The sequence below is a fragment of the Rutilus rutilus genome (assembly GCF_951802725.1).
Source record: "Rutilus rutilus genome assembly, chromosome: 1".
Classification (NCBI taxonomy): Eukaryota; Metazoa; Chordata; class Actinopteri; order Cypriniformes; family Leuciscidae; genus Rutilus; species Rutilus rutilus.
The window spans coordinates 27,375,745-27,397,858 of NC_140209.1; the positions used below are offsets into that span (position 1 = coordinate 27,375,745).

The 22,114-nt window shown below is 40.8% G+C and overlaps 1 protein-coding gene and 1 long non-coding RNA gene across 9 annotated transcripts in view; one reads left to right on the top strand and one right to left on the bottom strand.

Annotated features, from left to right (window-relative positions):
• foxk2b (forkhead box K2b) overlaps window positions 1–22,114 on the bottom strand; it is a 91,985-nt gene that overhangs the window by 21,738 nt on the left and 48,133 nt on the right. For 6 of the 8 annotated variants that reach the window (XM_084387955.1, XM_084387958.1, XM_084387957.1 and 3 more), the window contains exons 2-6: window positions 21,321–21,422; window positions 20,743–20,856; window positions 18,651–18,954; window positions 16,497–16,666; window positions 14,971–15,021 (exon numbers count right to left, since the gene is read on the bottom strand). In XM_084387955.1, coding sequence (XP_084244081.1) covers window positions 14,971–15,021; window positions 16,497–16,666; window positions 18,651–18,954; window positions 20,743–20,856; window positions 21,321–21,422 — 741 coding nt within the window. Of the gene's footprint in view, window positions 1–1,966; window positions 2,389–14,970; window positions 15,022–16,496; window positions 16,667–18,650; window positions 18,955–20,742; window positions 20,857–21,320; window positions 21,423–21,677; window positions 22,067–22,114 lie in introns of those variants that run through there. The other 2 variants (XM_084387956.1, XM_084387961.1) reach the window with 2 other exon arrangements.
• Window positions 3,353–5,135, top strand: LOC311277638. Its single transcript, XR_014625306.1, has 2 exons — window positions 3,353–3,799; window positions 4,779–5,135. It is a non-coding gene; the product is annotated as an uncharacterized lncRNA (long non-coding RNA).

Consider the following 22,114-nt stretch of genomic DNA (forward strand, 5'->3'; position numbering starts at 1 on the left):
GCTGCTGCACACGCTTATGATGCCCCAAAATGCTGCTGCACACGCTTATGATGCCCCAAAATGCTGCTGCACACGCCTATGATGCCCCAAATTGCTGCTGCACACGCTTATGATGCCCCAAATTGCTGCTGCACACGCTTATGATGCCCCAAATTGCTGCTGCACACGCTTATGATGCCCCAAAATGCTGCTGCACACGCCTATGATGCCCCAAATTGCTGCTGCACACGCCTATGATGCCCCAAATTGCTGCTGCACACGCTTATGATGCCCCAAATTGCTGCTGCACACGCTTATGATGCCCCAAATTGCTGCTGCACACGCTTATGATGCCCCAAAATGCTGCTGCACACGCCTATGATGCCCCAAATTGCTGCTGCACACGCCTATGATGCCCCAAATTGCTGCTGCACACGCCTATGATGCCCCAAATTGCTGCTGCACACGCTTATGCCCCAAATTGCTGCTGCACACGCTTATGATGCCCCAAATTGCTGCTTCACACGCCTATGATGCCCCAAATTGCTGCTTCACACGCCTATGATGCCCCAAATTGCTGCTGCACACGCCTATGATGCCCCAAATTGCTGCTGCACACGCCTATGATGCCCCAAATTGCTGCTGCACACGCCTATGATGCCCCAAATTGCTGCTGCACACGCTTATGATGCCCCCAAATGCTCCTGCACACGCCTATGATGCCCCAAATTGCTGCTGCACACGCCTATGATGCCCCAAATTGCTGCTGCACACGCTTATGATGCCCCAAATTGCTGCTGCACACGCTTATGATGCCCCAAAATGCTGCTCACACTTATGATGCCCCAAAATGCTGCTGCACACGCTTATGAAGCCCCAAAATGCTGCTGCACACGCTTATGATGCCCCAAAATGCTGCTGCACACGCTTATGATGCCCCAAAATGCTGCCCCAAAATGCTGCTCACACACTTATGATGCCCCAAAATGCTGCTCACACACTTATGATGCCCCAAAATGCTGCTGCACACGCTTATGATGCCCCAAAATGCTGCTGCACACGCCTATGATGCCCCAAATTGCTGCTCACACGCTTATGATGCCCCAAAATGCTGCTGCACACGCTTATGATGCCCCAAATTGCTGCTCACACGCTTATGATGCCCCAAAATGCTGCTGCACATGCTTATGATGCCCCAAATTGCTGCTGCACACACTTATGGAGCCCCAAATTGCTGCTGCACAAGCTTATGATGCCCCAAAATGCTGCTTCACAAGCTTTTGATGCCCCAAAATGCTGCTGCACACGCTTATGATGCCCCAAAATGCTGCTTCACAAGCTTTTGATGCCCCAAAATGCGGCTTCACACGCTTATGATGCCCCAAAATGCTGCATGCACCTATTGTTTCTCAAAAATTTTGCTACACACACCCTTGGATGCCCCAAAATGTTCCACACACCTTTAACACCCAAAAATGCTGCAAGCATGTATAATGCCCTCCCCCCCAAAATAATCTATACACACGATTCACGCAAAAGTGCACGCATGTGATGCTCTTAATCTGTAGCAGCATGTGTTCATGACACCCCAAACTTAATGCATGCGTTTATGGTGAAATAAGATGGGGTCTGCCATGCCCTCAAAAAAAGAAAAAAAAGAAAGAAAAGAAATTACCAGAATTGTTTTGGTGGCCCCAACAATTCTGCATGATGCTCTAAAAGGGGCCCCTGCTTCTCCACACAATGGCCAAAATGCTGCATGAACACATGAAGCGCGTGAATGCTGTCTAGTTAGGCAGCTCACTGGGGAATGAGACACAGCCCAGAGAGCCTCTGAAAGCGAAACGAAAATTTTGTGCGGCATAGGCACACTAGCACGTGCTCCCGGCGTTTCACCATAACAACAACAACAATAACATCGCCGAGGATGATGATGATGGTATGATAAGCATGATGAAGAATGATGAAGGTTATGATAACAACTCACATTCTCGGCAGCTGCAGGGGTGGCGCCCCCCGCCGCAGAAACACCCCGTCCACGAACACCCCGTTTTTCCCCAGACAGCGCAGATAAAACTCTCCTCCGCCCGGGCCCGAGCCAGTATCCTCGGCCGCCGCGGTGAAGATCTCCAGGTGCCGGCGGGAGATGAAGCTCGAGTGGCCCATGCTCACGTCCACCGAACCCTGCGACGAGTTCCGACCCACCGTCACCGAGCGCTTCTTCATCACATACTCAAACTCACGACCCTCCAAACGAGCCACCGCTGCCATCTTTATCTTTCCGCACACGGAACGGGGCACGATATGAATATGAAGGGAAAATATGAAACGTTAAACGTGCCCGACCGGAGACACCAGCATCAGCAGCGGCGGCGACTCGACCCACCGCCGCGATACACCAGAGAGAAAGGGAAGGGGGGATTAGCCAATCAAAGCGCGCTGGAGGAGGGGGTTCTGTGATTGACCGGTGCGCCGACCAATTAGAGGCGCTCTAAGGAATGCGGTAATTCAATCGCAGCCAATGAGATAAAAAACATGGACGATTTGACGGATTGAAGGTCGGTTGCGCTGTGCCCCAACACGCATGTATGCGGAGAGTTGTAAACACTGGACTGGAGATTTGTGTAAAGGACGTGAAATGGTTTTATAACAAATAAATAAATATAATAATATTACAATAAGAAAGTATCGAATACAAATAAAATAGGGATTTATAGAATAAAATAAATATTTTAAATAAAAATAAAAGATTCTTGTAATAGAGTGACTATTTAATTTAATTCATTTAAATGGTTATTTTTATTCGTATTTGTCTTACTGTTATGTTTTTTCTTCTTCCTCTCTCTCTCACTGTGTGTGCCTATTAATGCTTTGGGGATATTTCACGTACATCAATTCTGCCGATAAAAATACCTTTAAAGTAAAATTGTATTTTATACCAGAGTAATGGGCAGATTCTTAACATTTTAAACATGTTTAAAACATTTTAACAATGTTGGCAAAAAACAAACAAACCAAAAAAAAATGGTTTTTTTAATTTTAAATTTAGAATCTATAACTGTGGTTCAATATAATGAACTGAGGTTTTTAGCTCATCACCAATTTTACACATTCTAATGGTTCACATTTAATTAATATGTGACATGCATTTTGTATAATCCTTCACTGATCTTCAATCAAAAAAGCTTATAACAATGTATCTTTATAAAATAAAAATAAAGTGTATCTCTTGAGTGGGGGGAAAAACTCTTAAGCGTTCATTTCCCTGTATATTTGAAAACAGAGTAACCCTAGAGCAGAATCCCACTGGAATCCACTCCGTGTTTTACGGCTCTCCACGTCTGCAGTCGCCGATTCCCCCACAATCCTCAGCGCCCGTCAGCGTGTGTGTTTTGAGTATGGAGGTCATGAAAACAAACGCGATTTTTTGCCTCGTTTTAAGCGCGAAACCCCCCCATTTTCCTTAAACTACACGTAGAACGACGTTCTATACGTCCAGCAGACGTAATTTCCACGACGAAGTGCACGCGCACAGGGAGATGCGCGAGCATACGCGCAGAACATGTGCTCGTGCGGGGTGACGTCATCTCTTCCTGGTGTTTGTAAACAGTGCTCTATGGGTGTGACCCGCCCGGGCGCGTTCACGATCACACCCCGTTACACCCGAGAACGGCTCTGAGAGGAAGCACATGCTGTTTGTGGAACAATAGAGAATCTTGTCCTGCATAATCACTTTCACACGTACCACAATTGATTCACTTGTTTATTTTACAGTAAGAAGTATATAGTAGAAGAACCATGCTTATGGAGACGCACTAAGGTATTTTTTTCTTTGCCTTTGTTACCCTGTTATTTGAGCACATGCCATGATTCTTTACCCAGGGTTTCTGAAGGATGTAAGGTAACTTTAAGACTTTTCCGAGACCTTTTTAAACCAAGTAAAGAAAATTTAAGGAATAAACTGAATGGAACAAAGTATACCAATATGTTTTCTAAATGTGACTAAGTAGAAACACAATGAGTTGTTCCAACCGATCTCCATGTTACATTTTAACTATGGTTTCAACACCTACCACTAGAATATGCAAATAACTTTTGCGTTTCCTTCTGATGACACTGTAAAAAAAGTGCTGCTCTTCCTCAGTATTTCCAATGCAAATGCCTAAAGATTCCTAAATCAAGACATTTCATTGAGAAACAAAATGACATAAGAGGTCTTGTTTTCTGAAAATAAAATGATCAAATAAAAGAACAGATATCTGCCAATGGGCTTAGTTCAAGCAAAAACTAGCTTTTATAACTCATTGACACATATTTGTTCTTGTTTTAAGCATAAAGCTAAGCCCAAAAACAAGACTTTATATCATTTTGCATCTCAAGCAAATGTATTTTGATTTTAGGATGTTCAGATCCACACACACTTACACTTACACTCACAATCTCTCTCTCTCACACACACACACACACACACACACACACACACACACACACACACACACACACACACACACACACACACACACACACACACACACACACACAATCTCTATCTCTCTCACAATTATGTATTTTGGGAACACTATGGAAATTTAAGCAGTTTGCAACAAGTGTAAACAACAACAAAAACATCTTGCTTATACTAACTGCAAGTGGTAATACATGCAACTCACATAAAATGTCAATATAAGTGAAGTGCTTTTTATTTAAATGCATTAAGCGCCTATTGATTTGTGTTCAGGACTAGTCAGTTGTACATCAGCCACTAGAGGGAGACGTTACTCTCTTGTCTTTTGTTTCAGGAGGATGTGGGGATGACGGTCTTCCCAATGAAACAAATGTTTATCTGACATCAGTTCAATCCTCATGAACCTCTTTCAAATGACCAGCGGGGGAACAAAAGACTGCAGGGAAATGCCACACACTGACACCTGATAAAGCCTGATGCTACACTTACATTCATCATTCAGTAGACGCTTTCATCCAACGTGAGGTCAGGTGATTGTTGTGAGTGGTGTATGTGTCACCTAACACAATACACATCCAAACAATAGGACAGGACACACTGTTTTATTACCCAGATGAGCAAACGTGTTGAGAGTCTGGCGATGGAAAGACTTGTGAATTGATCACAAACCGACTGCATAAAAAAAAAAGGAGACAGCAGGTCAAAGTGTGATTTAATTCGCTGTCAATCAAATTTCTATTACCACACTGACTAAGCAGTGGATGTAAACACTTATGAGGTGCTTTTGTAATGTATTGAGACACATACAACATACATGACAAAGTTTGTTTTGCTTGTAGATTATTCTGTTATTTATTTGCATATTATGCCTGATGAGCAATAAAAAGGGCCAATCAAATGTAAGCGTTCTGCATTTCATCGATCACAAAATCATTACAGACACAGAATGATTGTAGGATAGATTAATGCTTTATTTAGCTTGAACACTACAAGTGACCAACATCACATCACATCCATCTGTATTAAAAACACAACAGCATTGTTAACTATGAAAACATTTATTGTATAATCACAGCAAATGAGTAATTTTAATAATTCATCTTCATGAATGGTTCGCTAGAATTAGCTGTGTCCGATATCCAACACTTCCCTTACTATATAGTAGGTGGAAAACGGTATCCACTGAAAGGATACTATGACAAAGATATAATTTTCCTTATTCAAACTGATATCCCCCCTCCAACCTGAAGAATGGAAGCTGCATCATACACTTGGATATTTATGAGCAATATCACACTCATAGCCATGCAAAATGGCTCTGTATCTATATCAGTAATTCAAGTGCTTTTCAAGTACCTTTTCATAAACATGGCTGTTTTCAAGGGTTTTCCAGGACTTCAAGGGTTTCCAGGAGTCAACTTCAAGCATTTTAAGCACCTTGTACGAACCCTGTCATTAGAACTTACTTTTTGAGCCGTCTTGAAGTAAATTCAAACTCAAATGTTGTACCTGTAAGGGTTAATGCCCTTCGAGGTGTCCATTGTCAGGTATTAATGGACGAGGGCGAGGCGTGAACCGTCCGACGCGCAGCCTCCGCCGAAGTCCATTAATACCTGACAATGGACACCTCGAAGGGCATTAACCCGCTTATACCATGGTCACTTGCCAAATAACACATTTTTGAAACATTAGTTTATATTTTAATTAGTTTTACAATCGAAATCTAAAGTTTTTACAAACAATAACTTGGGCTGTTTCTCAATTCCAAGAACGCAGAGAACGGACTTGTGTTCTCGTGGAGACCGGTCTTGCCAAGCTTCCTTGGAAGAACGAACTCGGAACCGGCCGCAATGACTTCTGGGACACCAGGCGAGTACTAGCTCAAGTCTGCATTCGATGCATCCTCGGTATCAAGAACACATCCGGGTTCTTTCATGCGTCCTCTGTACTTGCGTTCTTGAGAATTGGGTCTGAACTTCGACGGTTAATGATGATGACGTAAAACGAGAACACAAGGACGCAAGATCGCTGAAGAACGCATATTGAGAAACACCCTTGGTTTCCCTGGTTACGCCTGACGGTTTATTTAGCAACCGGAGATATTTATAGTCCGCTCGATTTACTTTGACTGCCTGTTGCTATGGTTACTCACAGCTGATGCGCATTTATTTATTAATTTCGAACGGTAAACAGTCAGTTTCACCAGAACTCCTTTACTAGGTGTCCTCTAGGGGTGTCCATGGTTAACCGATTAACCGTTAAAAATTGCGTAACCGAGTGAAACATTTTGCTCGGTTAAGTGGCGTCAATGGCGTGCACTGAATTTAGTTGTAATACATTTTTGCACCACCAGAGACCGCTAGACCAGTTTTCTAATATGAAGCGGGCAAAGAAAGCGCGCGTCCGAGAGTGAAGGCTGTGCGCGAGCGTGCGCGAGCCAGAAACAAACATAGTATCCGCGCCACTGATGGCAGCACAATAATATCTGTCTGCAGAGCCACAGCTTTACCCCAGCAGTTTTACCTCGAGCATGCGCAATTTCATCACAACAGTTTTACCCGCAGAGTCCGTTTACCGTTACATTAACCCATACAATTTGTATTATGCATTTCCTAAGCATGTACTTGCTAATCAAACACTTTATCTGAACAAACTACTGATCTATAAAACACAATCGGTCTTCCGACCTTTTACTATTGTGTTGATATGCGCGAGGGAGAGAGAGAGCAATACAGCGCTCGTGTTGTTTGAAGGCGGTGAGAGTGCGCGCGCGCGGCCGGGGCTCTCTCACTGTTTGTTCTTATGCGCCCTGTCCACTGATCTAAATAATTAGTTGTTACGACGACTTATTTGTTCCCTCGTTTTAATAAATCGTGGACACGTTGAACAAATTCCCTCCCTCATTTTGATTTAACGAATTACAACGTGGCCAAAAACAGTTTGATACTATTAATTAGTGAATGCTAAAGACCTATTTTTTGTGAATTGGTGAATATTCAGGTGAATTATTTCGTGGCCACGAATTAATAATAATTATTAAACTGTTTTTCTTACCTGTGAAGATAGCTCTTCAGTGAAGGCCGACTATTCTCGTACAGCTTTTTATTCCTTTTTTTGGTGTGTGTGTGTGAACGGGTGAATATTCAGGTGAATTGTTTCGTGGCCACGAATTAATAATACCTCCGCACGTTTTACAAGACCCTTCTCGATCGCAGCGGCAACGAGCACTTTGATCACTTGATTTAAAAAACAAAACATTTCAGCGCTAGATCGCCAAAAAAAAAAAAAAAAAAAAACGAACGAACGAAATGAATGCTCTGCTAGTTAACTGGAGATGTTTTGTTTATTTGTATTGGTATTCCTGCCGCGAGATGTTTCAAAAGTGGTGGGGACAATACAATATCGACCTTAGAAAATAGTGGTGGGGTCGTGGGGATATGTCTCACCCGCAAATTACGCCTATCTCGGGGTTGCGGCGCGCACACTATGGTTAACCGAGTATTAACCGCTAAGGGCCTCGGTTAACGGTTAATGAAAAACTTGAAAACGTGCAGCCCTAGTGTCCTCTATCACTTTTTAATGGACACCCTGCAGCCAATCAGAATCGAGTATTCACCCAGACCATGGTATAAACTCAGACATTGAATACTTCACTTTACAGTACCTGTCCACGTCCAGCACAACTGGTCATCTTGTACTCCAAAATAAACATCTATACTTGTTTTTTCACCTCTACATGGACATAATCCCAGTCACAATACCTGCAAAACACACAAAATGTTATTTAGATGTACCAAAACTCCCTTTAAAGCAAGTCATTTCAGTCGGCGGCCATCTTTGAAGCGCCAATTCAGTCATGCAAGAACAGCTCGTATCTCTTTGAATGGGGAAACATCGAATCCTCCAAAGCTGTTCACCAAGATTATGATTAAATTAATATTTGAAATCACCAATGAAACCTGACAACAACTGTCTCTGTTTCTAAACGCTCATATCATTGAACAAAGTCTGAGCTTCCTGTGTAACTAAAAGGCTTTTACCTCTCAGATGGTGTAAATACATCTGTGACTCAAAAATATAACTGACTCTATGGAGCATTAATGAAATATAGATAGAATAGGATATGCAGAATAAATATGCCTAGTAATAGTACAATAGAAAAATCTCTCTTACCACCGTCGTCTTCGTGTTCAAAATATCGCTAAAGGAAATGATGCGAGGTTCCGCAGATTTTCCCATTGGTCCTCACAGATCCTCTTTCCACCAATGCCAGAACCCTCTAGCCACGCCCCCATCTTTCACTCCACCAATAACAGAGACCGTTCAACACGCCGCCTTTTCAACACTGCTAGCCTCGTTCAAAATCCGTTTTTGTGCACATTATATTGAAATCTGATTATATTTAGCAAGTGTGAATGTCGAAAAAACATCACATGCAATGCAATTTGTATAAATCAGTTTCAAGCTACATTCATGCGGTTTGAATCCTATTCAAGTCGCATTTCTGGAAATCCGTTTCAGTCGGACCGCTCCCATTGGATTTCACATGGTATATGTAGTTTCTCACGCCACGATAAACGTAAATATCAGATGTTGTCATAGGAAACATGCTGAATGTCACTGCAGAAACAAGGGTGTAAATTACAATAGCCAATAGACGGAAGAGATGAAGGCACAGAATAAAGCTGCGCATTTTGATAATTCTCTTATATTATGCATGCAGCTTTTAGTTCATTTTTAACTGATAGACTACATGGAAATTTGTACATGTGAAAATGCATGTCACACTTAAATGCCTAGTGAAGGCAAAAGGGACATACTTGAGCCATTTTACCTTTTCTAGTTTAAAGTGAGCGCTTACGGTAATGGTCTTTCTGCACTACATCTTCTAATATTTTTATCTAGAGCCAGACACACTTCATTCGAGCCCTTTCCGCTTCCGTGCTAAAACGCTGCAGATTGCAGCAAATACAGTTATTTTTCTCTGTAATAGAGATGACTCAGACTGTTTGACAAGTTAATGCATAGCATACAATTAGCATTATTAATCAGCATAGTAAGAGCATTTCATATAAAAAAAAACAAAAAAACAATGTTATGAATTGGAAAATTATTTAGGGAAGGGAAGACGAGCTTTGAAATGACTAGTCAACTTTGTTTTGTGCTCATGATGAGAGTTTTGATTATTAGATTATGTACTTTGTTTGTTTTTAGTAGTTTATTTCTTTGAGCAAAATATTAAAATAGTCCATACATTTCTTAAGAGGTAAACCTGCTCTCCCAGTATGTTTTCTCAGTCCCAAGGCCTTCCTTGTGCCATACACAGAGGTCTCTAAATGTAAAAAAAAAAAAAAAATAATAATAATAATAATAATAGCCTGATGAAACAGCTGGGACAGTTTGCATAAACCTCTAACAGTAGTTAGACATTAAAGTTAAACACTAGTTAGACATTAAACCTCTAAGTTAGACATACATTTTTTTTTAATCAGTTACATAAAAACTGAGACTGGCCTCATTTGATACTGAAAGGTAAGACTGACTGCCCCTGACTAAATGCTAGTAGGTCATAACTGTCTTAGCATAATGGCTATGTTTATCACTAGCATTTATGTTATGCTATTCTAACCTTTTTATATTCATATCCAGTTAGGAGTAATATTTACCTTTTTTTGGAAAATATTTGTCAAAATTTCACTGCTTTGGCTCTCGGGGCCCAAGACTATGACGTCATCTCGGATGACTATTTTGAATGTAATGAAGATTTTTTCTTTTACAGAGTCCTACAGCTACCCCGAAGGAAATGTATAACTGAAATATAGAGACCGGACCTCTTGGAACTGTAATTCAATACCCCTGCTCTATAGAATCCTTTCATTCCATAAAAGGTTCTTTATGGTTCTTTGTTCTTTAGATTTTTAAAATGTTGGTGGGAGGAGGGTGGCTCAATTTAGCCCCTTTCACACAGCGCGTTGATCCCGGGAAATTGCCATAAAATTGCTGGAGTGCCTTTCTGTGAACGCAAACACGTCCCGGGATTGATGCCGGGATGGGGACCTAATAACATTGCCGGGATCAGTCCCGGAACGCGCCCTGTGTGAACAAAAGCCAGGACCAATGCCGTAAGGGGTGTGTTGCAGTGATGACGCGTACGTTAGGGCTGTCAAATTTTTGCTGTGTCAAGAGGAGATCAGATGATGACGTAACTGACGCAGGTTTTTTTTCTGTTAGCTTGTACAGTAGTACACAGCGCGGTGCGGTTGCGTTGTTTATTTGATAAATGGTGGGAAAAGGCTTCCTGCTGACGAAACCCCTCTCGGTTGGTGGCAAAAATATGTATGCACATATTGCGCGACTGGAAAAGACATACTTGACCACACCTGGATCCGGTCAGAGCTGAGTGTGTTTTCATCAGCTGGAAACATTGTCAACAGAAAGCGCTCAGCACTCGCTGCAGATCAAGTTGAGCTTCTGGTGTTTTTGACAAACAATATGTAGATGTAGTGAGTACAAGTGGATTGTTTCTGCTATTTTGTGTTGATGTAGTTCATTACGCTGTGTGTTGAAGCGTGTTTTCTCAGTTACCGATGCTCGAACACAGTTTTATGCACTATTGTAGCCTAATTGTCCTTGCATGCACATTGTCATTAAGGAAATTATATTTTATTTAAGAACAATTGTTTGAAAAGTTAATGCACTTTAAACAGTGAATGTCATTTCATTTCAATAAAAGATGTGATGCTTGATTTGGTTTATATTTATTTATTGCGCTCGCTTGAGTTAAAAGTGCTCAAGCGATGTCACGCGTTTTTTAAGCTGAAACATTTTTTTGTCACACACAGCAAACATCTCCTCACTATCCGCTAGCTGCCTGTCCCCTGAACACACTGAGTAAAAATGCGGTCTCTGTAGACAGCCCAGGCTCCACAAACGGTAACAAAAACAAACTGGGCCAACCCGTACCACTAAACATAACAAACAGTGTCCCAGCCAATAACCGGCAAGAATGATTTGGGGTGGGGGTTGGGGGGTTAGTGCGCGTGCACATGAAGGGGGGTTTGGGGACTGGAGTGGAAGAGAGAGAAGCATGCAGAAGTTAGCTGGAGGAGAGATGACAACGACTAACGACTATATTCTCTTGAATTCTGATATGGCCGACACACGACCAAAGAGACTACGTTCTGATGAACAAAAAGCTAAGAATAGGGAAAGGGAGAAGGAACGCGGGAAATCCCGAATTTACATCGGGAAAGCCTTCGAAAGGTGGCGAGAACTCCGCCGGCACAAGAGCTTCCAGTCCGACATTCAGGTGGCTCTGTTTTTGCTGGACAGGTTGGTAAATCCAGTCTGGCGTTCATGACTGTTTCAGGCACGCACGCAGGGAAGGAACGGGGAGGGGACGGGATGAGGAGGAGGGAGGGTCGAGCTAGCCTCCGTTTTGTTTGACAATACTTGGAACTAGGGCTGTTGGAACGAATTCCGAAATTCGAATATAATTCGAATATTAAAAAAATCAATACTATTCGAATGCTGAAGTTCCTATTCGAATATTGCTTTTTTATGAATTTTTTTAATGCAATCTTGCCTTTCTCGCCGCCTTGGCTTACACGCTTTTGTTTCATCTAATGAACAATAAAGTTTTTGAATCGTAACACAATTGTGCACGTTATCCACGCTGTATCATCATAACAATACTGTCAAAAATCGCGGAGAGCAATGTCTCCACGGAAACGGAGATCACCACTCAACAACAGTCCACACTACAACGTGAAAACGCCGTTTTCAAATGTATCCACTCTGGAGTGCGTTTTCATTAATAAAAACGCCGTCTCATTGTGGACGGAAGGCCAAAACGGAGAGAAAAATATACGTTATTGTTTATGACAACTTACAACCTGACAAGCTAGGCGATCTGTCCGAGGAACCGCCGCTAAACAGGCAAGAATTACTTATTTTCTGCCTCTCTCCTCATCAGGGGTTACCAGCTGTCCGCCAAACGGGCAATAACAGACAAACTAACGGTTTATCTGTGGAGATATGAGACCGATCAACATCACGCATTGGCGATCCATAAGACTGTGTAATGTTGTAAATATTAATAAAAGGATGAATTTGAGCATTTAATATTCGAATATTATTCGAATATTAAATAAAATAAGGAATGGAATTCGAATAGTATTATAGAGGAAGATTGACAGCCCTACTTGGAACGTCAACAAGAAGTGACGTCACCCAACATGGCTTAGAGCACCTTTAAGTGTTGCCTTAAGAATTCGAATTTAATTTGAATTTTGCTAATATTTAAGAAAGAAATTCATTTTGACAGCCCTAACGCACGTGCCATCGCAATGACATACTGACGCCACGTGTCTTTACGGGATGTGCGTGAACGCACTCACAGATTCCGGAAAATCACTGGCAGTGTGAATGCACCAAAATCAAACCATCCCAGGGCAAATCCCGGGACACATTATCCGTGTATTTTCCGGAATCTCCGTGTGAAAGGGGGTTTTGAGGCTTGTCGCAACCGACTTTTTTTGTCCAAAAACTCCTCAATTGTGTGGCGTCATTACCATTATTTTACTTCTCCAGATCCTACCCAATCCCAAATCTTAAATATCAAACATGTTTGATGTTTATGACTTTCGATCGGCTGCCTTTGACGGGATACCCGCAATAGCCAATGAGAGCGAGCAAGCGTCACCAACTGGATGGATCTTCTATGGCATCACTGTGAAAACCCTCTTTTGAAACCTTTATTTTTAAGAGTGTAGTGACTAAAGTCATGTGTCTTCTCTGAATTTCTTCTGTATGCCACATTACAAGTGGCCACCATAATATAAGTGCTCTGAAGCAAATTTAAGTCAGTGAGCAAGTATGAATAAAAAGGTGAAAGATTAAATCAGTAAATTGTCAGTAAAGGGACAGTGAGAAATGAGTGACATGTTCATTCTAGAGATGATCTGATTGCACAAAAACCAGTATACGTCCCTGTGAACGAGATGAGTCATTCATATTTTTGGTACATTTAGCCTAAAGAGAAAGCCTGAAAACATTAAATGTATATAAACCATAAAACTTCCATTAAGATGTCATGAGGTCTTTAGAGAAACAATGTATTGAACAAGCGGGAATTATTGGATTACGCCCTTATATTAGTTTTCTCATTAATTATGTGGATAAATCGAAATACAATCTTTATGTGATGAAATATATGGTTGGCCTCGTCCCGTTATCACTGCCATTAGCATCCCTTCTTCCTTATGGCTTGTCTTTCTCTCACACACACACATCATTTGCTCTGTGTGCCTCATTGTGGTATTTTCTGTATCTACCGATGTCCACCAGGATGCACAATCGGCATGGGTTATTAAAATAAAGAGCGCAGAGATCAATACTCAGCACTCCAGAAAGCCTTGCCGACAATTACATTGGAAAGCCCTTCCAGAAACCATTTAGGAAACCCGTGTTTTAACGCTACTGGGAGACTGTGGCAAACCGACGGCATCTCACTTACGCAGAATGGCATTTCAGGAGCTTTTACAAGAAACTACAAAACATATTCCAACCCCAAACAGAGAAAGAAATCTTGTGGCAATATATCAGAAGGGGTGTGTAATATGAATCGATTACACAATCCTGACATATGCATCATTCTTGAAACATTTATTTTTGAAACATGAATCATTTTCATTTTCTGCTTTAAATATATAAACATTAAATTAATGCATGCACGAATAAGTCGTTTGCGGCGCGCCCTCACAACTCTCGTGATATGCGCTAAACTGACTTGCATGATATTTTAGGGAAGTCTATCCATGGAAGAATTGTATGTTTAACGCATCTGGAACACTAGGTTGTGTAGCTTATACATGAACACTATTCTCCAATATTTAACATAAACCAATATTTAAAAAGGCTTTAAAAGTATTGTTAGTTCATGTAAATTTCTACATATAGCATATTTTTTTTATAAGTTATTAAATAAAGTGATGTAGCATCATTAAACAAAGTTGTTGTTTTTTTTTGCCCTCACTCTCTGACCCCCTGAAGGTCGCGGTGCAATTCACACCCTGACTAAGACACATTAGGGAAAGAATTTAAATAATCCCATGAATGCACTTCCATTAATGCAGAATCGAATCATTAATCATATTGCATTGTGAATCATCTCGAATTGAAGCATTCTGAATTTGTAAAAAATCATTCTTGAATTGAGCCGAAAACCAATGAATCACGAAGCGAATGGATTCGCTGTGTACCCGAAGATTCACAGCCATACATTTCAGGCATCTTGAATCAGATATAGGATTAAACTGCTTGTGTACAGAATTTCACAGTTCATAATTATTATATTATTTTATACGATATAATAATATAAATCATGCATAAGCTCTCTTTGTGTGTGTGTATATATGTACACCCCCATCTTTAATAAACAATTCCTATGGGTCTAAAGAGGGTAAATTATTGGTAACCTCAATAAATCACGTGTTTGTTGAGTAATAATGTCAAATACACGTTACCTGTCTTCGGATTGTTCTGCTGACAGCATGTCTTCAGATTCTGCCATTTCCCTGTGAACAAATAGGCATAATAAATCATAAACCCTAAATTCCAACACTATAATGAAATGCATTCATAATGCAATGAATGCACAATTTCTTTGTCAAGGATAGCACAAAGTTGCATTAACTTATTTCCATTGTGGTCCTTAATTTTTTTAACGAGACATTTTCAAGACAAACCATACACACACAAAAAAGAAATAACTATAACAAAAAAAAAAGAATTACACATATATCCATATCTATTAAGCCATACTATCTAAAAACAATCTCTTCAGACTTATACTAAAACCAACATTATCCGTTAAAACCTTAATGTCCTTAATGTTCACATACTCGTTTCTTCTACAGCCAGTTATTTTACTTTGAAATCTGTGTTCTGTGTTGAAATGTCTGTTTTTGTTTTAATCTGTGTGATCTCGCCCACTGCCAGTTCACCCAAAAGTATTTCGACACTCTGGGATGCCAGTTGGCAGGAAACACAGCGTATTACAGCCAGCAAACAAACTGGGTCAGAGATCGCAGATTACACACAACCTAAAAAGCCATGGACTCCATCTAAAAATCTCTATGAACGAGACGAGAGTGTATTAAAATACTGATAAATCAACTTGTCAACTTACAAGCAAGTCTCCTCTGCTTTCATTGTTAATTGCGCTCGTTCCTGTTGCGCGTCCTCAAACTGACAACAAGTCGAGTCTTTGGAGGAGGGGGCGACGGAAACAACGATCTACGATATTTTGAATTTGGACTGCAGTACCTATTTCGACCACTAGCTGTCATTCTTACAGACTGCGCCTTTAAAACTGCAGTGAATCAAAGACAGTCTCAAAAACACGGTTTGAAATCGCTGGTGTTTCTGACGTCACAAACTACATTATAACCAATCAGATCAACGTGTGATCGTCAACCAGTGGATCTCTGAGCTGCTGTGAGTGAGTGGAGGCGGGGCTCATTAGCATATTAATTAAATAAATAAATAAAATGTATTTGAATAAATAGTCAAGTCATCTACATTTATACAGCGCTTTTAACAATATAGATTGTTTCAAATCGGCTTTACGGTGATAATAGGAAATTAAAGTAACAGATTGTTTAGGCTTTACAGCAGCTCTAGGATAAAGTTAATGTCCAGCTAAAGTTAGTTTTGATTGATTGATTCACTTCCGTTGCAAAGATCATCAGTTATTAACTTAGACTAACATGATGACACCGTTCTAACAGAAAACACTCAAGGCGCTCCGGCCCGCCCATCCGCACAAAACAGTGACTGGTGGCTCGAGAACGCAAACCCTGAAATAGATTCCAAGGTGAAAACCTTGAAAAATTTTGGGAAAAAACGGTTATCTCTGCGCAAACCTAAAAAACGCCGACGTCACGTCATCAACCATATGATCTGCCAGTGCATTGGTTGATAGTAGGCCTTACACTGCAACCTATACTGTATGAACAGAGTTAGTTGTAATGGAAACGTGGGCACATACCTGTCCAACAGAAGACATGCCAACCTCGCATCGCTCGTCATACCCATGCTGGAGTAGTTGCTCCCAGAGAGCAAGATGTTAGTGGCCAGCATGTAATCCCCCGCTTGTATGCCACACCTTACTGTCGGCTGCGAGCTCCACCTCCACACAGTATGGCCATTGGGACAGGTCTGAGAGTCAAGAGCAGTAAGTTGAACAAATAAAATAAATAACGTCCTTCCATAATAGAGTGGTGCAGGTATGACATCACTTTGTAGGCAAAAGCGAGTAAACGAGTTGCATTTTAGCACTTCCAGTTCCATCGTCCCGAAGTCAGTGGGTTTTTATGAATGTTTTTTTTTGTTAAATGGCTAAAATAAGGTCTGTGGTGAACACAAGCTCAAGATACTTTCAGGTTTTTTTTCTACGACATTTGTGAAGCTGTTATGTGTCTTGAAAAAGGCGGCTGCTAGCAACCGGCTAATGGGACAACAGAGGCTGTCGAGGAGATTAAAGGGATACTTTTTTTGGAAATAGGCTCATTTTACAACTCCCCCAGAGTTAAACAGTTGAGTTTTACCGTTTTCGAATCCATTCAGCTGATCTCCGGGTCTGGCGGTACCACTTTTAGCATAGCTTAGCATAATGAATTGAACCGGACAGGACCATTAGCATCTCTCTCAAAAAAATGACCAAAGAGTTTCGATACTTTTCCTATTTAAAACTTGACTCTTCTGTAGTTACATCGTGTACTAAGACCGACGGAAAATGTAAAGTTGCGATTTTCTAGGCTGATATGGCTAGGAACTATACTCTCATTCCTGCGTAATAATCAAGTAACTTTGCTGCCGTACCATGGGTCCATCCAGCAGGCGTAATGATATGACGCAGCGCCTGAAAATAGGTCTAATAGGTTAGACTTAGTCCCGGTCACGTTGGAAGTTACCGAGCTGGGGACTATTTTCAGGTGCTGCGTCATATCATTACGCTTGCTGGATGGACCCATGGTACGGCAGCAACGTTTCTTGATTATTACGCAGGAATGAGAGTATAGTTCCTAGCCATATCAGCCTAGAAAATCGCAACTTTACATTTTCCGTCGGTCTTAGTACACGATGTAACTACAGAAGAGTCGAGTTTTAAATAGGAAAAATATCGAAACTCTTTGGTCATTTTTTTGAGAGAGATGCTAATGGTCTTGTCCGATTCAATGATCTATGCTAAGCTATGCTAAAAGTGGTACCGCCAGACCCGGAGATCGGAGATTGAAAACGGTAAAACTTGCATTTGAGAAAATTAAAGGGTTAGTTCAGCCAAAAATGAAAATTCTGTCAGTAATTACTCGCCCTCATGTTGTTCCAACCCCGTAAGACTTTCGTTCATCTTCGGGACACAAATTAAGATATTTTTGATGAAATCTGAGAGCTGTCTCACTCCTTCATAGGCTGCTAGGTAATCGATATCTGCCAGCCCAGAAAGGTTAGTGAAGACATCGTTACAATAGTCCAAGAGACTCCAGTGGCTCAACCTTAAGTTGGCTCACTATTGGCCAGCATCACATGCATCACACACATGACCAGCGTTGGCCAATAGTGAGCTTACGTTCTGATGTACAACCCAGAACGGGTTTACACTACGTCAACAGCTTAGGAGAATGACATGGAAGACATGGTTGAATAAAGTCGTTTTCTTTGCGCACAAAAAATATTCTCGTCACTTGATAAACTTATGGTTGAGCCACTGTAGTCTCTTGGACTATTTTAACAATGTCTTTACTAACTTTTCTGGGCTGGCAGATATCGATTACCTAGCAGCCTATGAAGGAGTGAGACAGCTCTCAGATTTCATCAAAAATATCTTAATTTGTGTTCTGAAGATGAACGAAAGTCTTACGGGGTTGGAACAACATGAGGGTGAGTGATTACTGACAGAATTATCATTTTTGGCTGAACTAACCCTTTAATTTTCTCAAATGCAAGTATAGTGTAATCAATAATAAATGTGTAATAAGTAATCATGGGGTAATTCCTTTAACATTCTCAAATGAAAGTATACATTGATTCACATTCTCTATACACAAGCTTTTACAACCAAGTAATCAAGTCTCGCAAAACCACGTTCACTGCACATACACGACTTGGTTACAGTGCTTTACAGTGTTATACAGTTCCTCACCCATTCCATGATGCTCGCTGTACCCCTGCATGTGATGGAGACCTGGAAGGGGGGAAGGCACTGGCACCTCACATGACTGGCGTCACACCTGTACGGGCACCTTTTCACAGGCAGCGTGAGGAACGATGCCAGCTGCTTCAGACAGTCCTCATAGGCGATGGATGCCCGTTTCCCTGTGAGGTCGTCCTCGGTGAAGATCTCGGGAGGAGAGGGAAAGATGGGCGGGGGAGTGGATGGAGGTTTTGTGTCACGGACGTCATAAACAATCTCATCCGGTCTGATGTCGTCCAACGCTCCATCGTTCCTGTCAGCGCACGAAATATATTCATCACAGGTTTAGCCAATACGCATCTCACACTCACATACAGTCAAACCAAATCTATTCAGACACCTTCAACATTTCTCACATTATCACAGTTTATTCGCTATAGTTTAGAAAACGGTAATATGACAAGAACTCAGAGTTATCAGATCAGGTGATATTTCACTGGTTTTGTCCCTCCTTCTGTTAGACTGTCTCACACATGAATTAAATTTAACAGCTGACAGATATTCAACCTAAGTACACAATTAGATAATAGCAATTTAGTAGAGATGCACCGATTGATCGGCTGGTGACCGGAATTGGCCGATTTTCACGTGATCGGCCATGACCGGCGACCAGCCGGTCAGTCTGACAAATGCCGATTTTATGCCGGTCAAATGCACTCGGGCGCCGCATGATTAACATCGCGCAACATCAGCATCACACGTGCACACGGAACACACATGTAGGAAACCTCGTGAATTACATCCGTTCAGACCGCAAGCGCGTATTTTTTTTTGCCGTGCATGTTAATCAATGAGTGCATTCACAACGGGAGCAGGAGCAGCGCGTGAGCGTCAAGCAGGAGCGTCGCGAGCAGTGAAGCGCGTGTTTCGGCGCCGAGTCTATTTGCTGCACTGCTCACGCTCAATTAAAGGGAAAGCACACTTTTGATGGACAAAATAGCCTAAATAGGGTTTCACAAAAAAGTGCCCAAAATGCACAGAATTTGCATGTTTTAACAAGAACTGGTGTAGGCCATGTCAGAAAAGAAGACTAATATTTATAGAAAATGTACCCATTTAAACTTGTTTTATTATTCAGTTTGTACAAGTGATTGCAATAGGCCTGTGTGTGTGTGCTTTGAGAAATATCTTTATACTGCAAGGCTATATTTATTTTATTTTTTATTTATATATTATTTTATTGCCATTCCCTGTTTTCATACAGACGTTTAGTTTGCTAAATACATATATAAAAAAATGATTGGATATTGAATGTGAAAAGGAAATGGTTCTTCCAACACTGCACTTCAGATGTGTGTGAATTACCCACACCTGGAGTAATTTATATAGTTCTATTTTATAGCGTTTATCTGTTAAAAAAAATATGTACTATGCAAATTGTACAATGTTCTATTACAGAAAAGATATAAAATAAATATTTGTGTGTGCTGTAAAGTGGTTAGAAAAAATGAAATCGGAATCGGCTAAAATCGGTATCGGCAGGTCAAACTTAATGAAAAATCGGAAATCGGAATCAGCCCAGAAAATTGTAATCGGTGCATCTCTACAATTTAGCTCAACCGATTACCAAGCAATGCTTCATTTTGTTCAGTCTGTGCTGTAAAAAGGTCGCATTAACAATTAAAGAAAAAACACTTAAGCAAAACATGGTCAGGTCAAAGTGTCTGAATAATATTTGGTCCCATACATTTTACTGGTAGTCACTGTATGAGGAATTTTTGGGTATAATATGTGACAGTTAACTTTACTTTGCTCCTCACTTACATAAATGAACTATAGTGTCCTGCAACAACTAGTAAAAAAAAAATATCACAAATTATATCTGGTGTCTGAATAATGTTTGGTTTGACTGTACATGTTGCAAATGAAGATTCAGTTTGGTCACAGATTGAGTGTGTAGTGCATTACAAGGAAAAAAAATGTCAGTTAAATATGGGTAGTGACTTTAGACTCGTCCCATTGTACACAATAACAACACTATAGATTTAAGTAACATTGAGCCAGCAATAGGTTGGTTCGGTAAGAGCAATATACAACATACCGTCCACAAAGACGAGGAACAAATTCATCATCTTGGCTGTCATAGCAATCAGATTTCTGTTCTTCTTCTTCTTCATCATCTTCTTCTTCCTCATCATCTGTTCCCCAATCATAACTGTAAAATTTGAGATTAGTAAACTAGGAATCATACGACATTATATACTATATGCAATATTATTAAAAACAACTACAACAAATATTACAACGTGCACAGTGTGTTAGTGAGGTCAGTGATCATTTATATGATAAAGTTTTCATCGTTGTGGACACTCAAATTTTGAAGACTAGATATAAAAAAAGAATTCTGCATATGTATACTTCTTGTTCACTGTCATGTTAACTAAGACACCACATTTTTGGGGTGAACTACCCCTTTAAATATTCTCTTAATGTTGCAACTCTTCTCTATAGAGACTGTGTCTCTATTTTACAGACATTACATTTGTGCAACTGTCTATACAAGTAATACAAAAAATGCACTCAAATTGACTTTAACAACAAACTTCTTAGTGTTAGCTACTTATGTACTCATACACTTCACAACGTGGTTTGCAAACGAATATGTATTCAGATACTGACCATTCTGAGAGTGTTGTTGGACCTTCATAACTGGACTGAGCAGGAGCCTTCGAGTTACGCTTACGTCGTCTACCAGGAATGGGGGTGTTTTTACCCTCGTATCTATAAAAGAAAATGCCATAATCAACTTATGCACAGAAAATTACACATAATTAGCGTTAGATGCAATAGTTTAGTTCAGTCACATCTATTCAGTTGCATTCGCATTCGTAAATCCGAGTCAAACTTGTAGTTTTCGTCACGATTATCCGTGTTAAACACTGTCTCAATAAAACCATTAAATATCCATTCCAACTCGAAGCCTGACTATTAGCTAGCTAACTTTAGCTGAAGCTCAAATATTAACGTTAACGTTACCTATCCAGGAGAAAACCAGCCAACTCTGAATTCTTTTTAAAGTCTTTCTGGGCTTTAAGCTGTTTCCATCTCTCAAACGCATCTCCGATATTTATCCGCTTTTTATTGTAATTCAGGTCATAGCGTTTTTTAGACGGATGCCTGGGCTTTTTAGGTCGAGTAGAATCTGCGGTCTCTGAGACAGTTCGTTCGCTGGCTTCCATGATGGCAACTGTGATTTTCCGCTAACTGGCAACCCGGCAGTGGGCGGGGCCACACGGACCACAACAATAACAGACGTTCCGGCACGGGTTGCCAAGTTTTCAAGTAACCATTTGTTCACTTCGACCTGTTATTTGTTGGTTTAAAGGTGCTCTAAGCCATGTTGGGTGACGTCACTTCTTGTTGTCGTTCTAAGTATTGTCAAACAAAACGGAGGCTAGCTCGACCCTCCCTCC